The sequence below is a fragment of the Xyrauchen texanus genome, chromosome 5 (assembly GCF_025860055.1).
Source record: "Xyrauchen texanus isolate HMW12.3.18 chromosome 5, RBS_HiC_50CHRs, whole genome shotgun sequence".
Classification (NCBI taxonomy): Eukaryota; Metazoa; Chordata; class Actinopteri; order Cypriniformes; family Catostomidae; genus Xyrauchen; species Xyrauchen texanus.
In genome coordinates, this window is record NC_068280.1 from 30,196,706 (window position 1) to 30,200,006 (window position 3,301).

The 3,301-nt window shown below is 41.6% G+C and overlaps 1 protein-coding gene across 1 annotated transcript; it reads right to left on the reverse strand.

The window, feature by feature from the left end:
* Nucleotides 1-286: 286 nt before the first annotated feature.
* On the reverse strand, nt 287-2,002 carry LOC127643484 (protein mab-21-like 2). The gene has a single exon (XM_052126282.1). It carries the CDS (start codon nt 1,690-1,692, stop codon nt 613-615), a length of 1,080 nt encoding a protein of 359 aa, XP_051982242.1. The 5' UTR covers nt 1,693-2,002; the 3' UTR covers nt 287-612.
* Nucleotides 2,003-3,301: the final 1,299 nt, after the last annotated feature.

A 3,301-nucleotide genomic window follows, 5' to 3' on the forward strand; every position in this document is an offset into this window, starting at 1 on the left:
TTATAGTTTGGGTTTCCAAATCCCATTAAAAATATATGACATAAAATGTATAACAAGTCTACAAATACACACTGTCAGAATATTACATTTAGCTTTGTTTTTTGTTTATTCGTTTTTTTAAAATAACAAGACTATTTACAGTCCAGAAACGATCACAAAACTATATCATTAATATCATTATTCATGCCTTTAGCTCTTGCATTTCATCTCCACTAAGGCCACGAGTTTTTATTTAATTTTATTCAGTAATGACAAATGGCAAGTTTAAATATCGTGTCATGATTTTATTACGTTACAATTTTCGGTCACATCATGAAAAAAATGAACTTGGCTTGGCACGCTACATTTTATTATTCTCAATTAAAGACTTTGTGCATATATTTAAAAAAAAAAAAAAAAATTAAAATGTACCTCAACTTCTATCTCTTTCTCTCTCTTGCAATGTCCTGTTTGAACCTTGGTAAAAGCAAATGCTTCGGGGTTTTTTTTATTAATCTTTTTTTTGGTTTTATTTCTCAGAGCACCAAGATCACAGTCTCTCCACTTTCAGTGATGTGATCTCAAAGTCACGTTCATAAACGACATAATCTGTCCTTCTCCTTTTTTTTCATCTTACAGTTTATCCAAACTTTTAGCATTGGTAAGGATTTCTCTGGCCAGTCTCCAGGTTTGTTTGGCCGCTGTTTCCAGCGCTGAGTGTGGTTTACCCTGAAACAAGTCTAGATTGGGTAAGAAGTAATGTGGGCACCGACGGCACTGCAGACAGGAGATGAGCTGCAGAAGAATGCCGTTTAGACGGTCGCCGAGGCACGACTCATCCCAGTCAGTTTCCCGCGGGTGTTTCTCACATTCGTACAGCAGCAGGGTCTTCATATGGTAATTATTGAGCGGCTGTCCCGGCAGCTCAAGGTGTCGGTCACGGAGAGTCTTTAGAACAGAGAGGCATTTTTTCCTACAACCTGACATCAGAAGCCTGTTCTCGGCCTCAGCAAACTGCAAAACCCAGGCGTCGCTCTCCGCCGAGCTCTGTTTCCCCGTTAACGAGTAGCACTCTTTAGAGAGGAGGTTAAATCCCTCCGCTTTCACCTCCGCCACCCGGTTCGGCCCTGGCCATGGGATGTGGGGCATGGGCCATTGGGCGGCACTTCTAGGCCAGATTCCCGTGCACTTGAAGGCTGGGGTGATTTGCACAACATACCTCTCCCGAATGCGCAGTTTCACTTCACTCGTGTCCGCCACCATTTTAACCACGTCCCGATAGCTGCATTTATCCACGGCCTGGGCCACCAGGGTCTGAAAGCGGGAGCGGATCTTTCGGGCAGAGAGATAACCGGAGGCGGTAATGAACTCCACCCACAGGGACATGCTCCGTTTGCGGCCGTCGCTGAGTTTGAGCACGGCGCAGCCCGGCAGAGAGCCGTCATCCACGAAGTTAAAGACTCCCATCTGGTTCAGGTAAAGCACGACCTCAAACTCATTGGGTGCGATGACCTCCATGCCCTCGTAGCGCGCGTCTATCTCACTCAGAGAGCTGATGAAACGGGGCTCTTGGACCTCTACCTCCTTCAACACGTCTGACACCACCTTACACACCTCGCGAATGGTCTTGGCGATGGCCGCTTTGCGCGCCTGGCATCTCTCGTTGTAATATTTATTGAGCTGGTAAACCAGCTTTGCTTGCGTTGCAATCATGTTTGGGCACAGATCCGGACTGTAAACCGGAGTTTCGCAGTACGCCGTTGGATCCAATGCTGACCGGTGAAGCCAGAGGCACAACTCCCAGCAAAGAAAAAAAAAAAACTGATGAAGTTTGCGCCCACAGCGGATAGACGTCAAGTTTGGGGCAGGAAACAGATAGAGATTCAACGCAATGCGACTCTGCTTTTACAAACAAACTTGAAAAGTTTTTAAAATTGTTTGTTCGCCAAGCCTGTATCAGCTGTGAGATAAATCTCCGAGCAGGTCATCTCTCTCACTTGTGTTTGCGCATGAAAACTGTGCGCCAGTGTGCAGACTCAGCCGTGAGTGCTGGAATTGTTTAGTTTATGAATGGTCCTCTCACTGGAGTTAAAGGGGGTCGGGCTTCTGTTCATGACCAATCAACGGGAGAGCTGTCAGTGCAGCCGACCAATCAACGGGGGAGCTGTCAGCGCAATTGGCCAATTACAGCCTCGTTGCGCTGGTGAGTTGCTCTCCTCCTGAACATCCTGCTCTGAAGCCGCGATGCCTCCAGGTTAGGATATATTTCACCTAAAGCAGTCACTTTCTCCAGCCTACATGTAAACGATTTGAAATGTTGGGAGTTTGTTGAATTTTATCTAATCTCGGTTGCTTGTTTGTTAGATGGGATTTAAAAAAAAAAAATTATGTGGTCTAGAAAGACTGAATTTACCGCTGATTGATTTGTGATTTAGATTTTTCTTGCTATTGTAATATTTTTGACAGTGTACTGTTGCATTCGTCCACCGACATGTCACATTGTACGTATAGAGCTGTGTATACTGCTTTAAATTAATCAAAATATGCATGTCTGTGTGTGTTTGGTCGTAGGAGTGCCTTCTGCAATATTGTAATAATTCAGTAACTCTGTCCAATTATTTAGTATAGGCACATTTTTGCTGAAGCTATTAAATTATTCTAATTGATAGCAATCTCAACATTCGAGTCTTTGTAGTGTTTTTAAAACGTTTTTAGAGATTTATTTAATTATTATTTTACATTTGCTTAGCGTAGGCTATTATTAATCTGCGATGGTCAGTATATTTTGATTCAGTGTTATTGCAAGTAGATGACAGTCTCTTGAGTCACTTAAGCTATAATGAATTGGGGTTAGAAACGTATGAGCAACCTGCCCATGTGTTATTTTGAACATAAATTCACGATTTAACTCCTGCTCTTATAAAGAACGTTTGTTAAAGAAAATAAATGATTGCAAAAATCTCACGAAATATAATTAAGTTTGAGTAATATTTATGATAGACTTGTAGTTAGTTTACTATATTTAGGTCGTTGTTTGTTGTCTCTCTTTTTTTAAGTAGGCTAATGTTGTCTAATTATTCCGTGTTTTGCATCATAATTCTTAGTTCGGGTTGTTATAATCCCCTACATAATAACACAATCGTTTGCCATTTGTTTGTTTTGTTCTTTGTTGTCTTTAAATAAATACATTTATCTTCATCATCTTTTTGTTTTATCTCCATATCTCCATTTTGTTTTTGTTTTTTTTTTTTAATCTGAGCAGCAACTCATCGGCAGTGGAGTGCGTTTTAGATGAATAATTTAGAGAGGAGAGATTGTTTTG

Bases quoted from the DNA above. Each gene is read 5' to 3' on its own strand.
- LOC127643484 (XM_052126282.1), bottom strand. From the start codon at position 1,692: ATGATTGCAACGCAAGCAAAGCTGGTTTACCAGCTCAATAAATATTAC.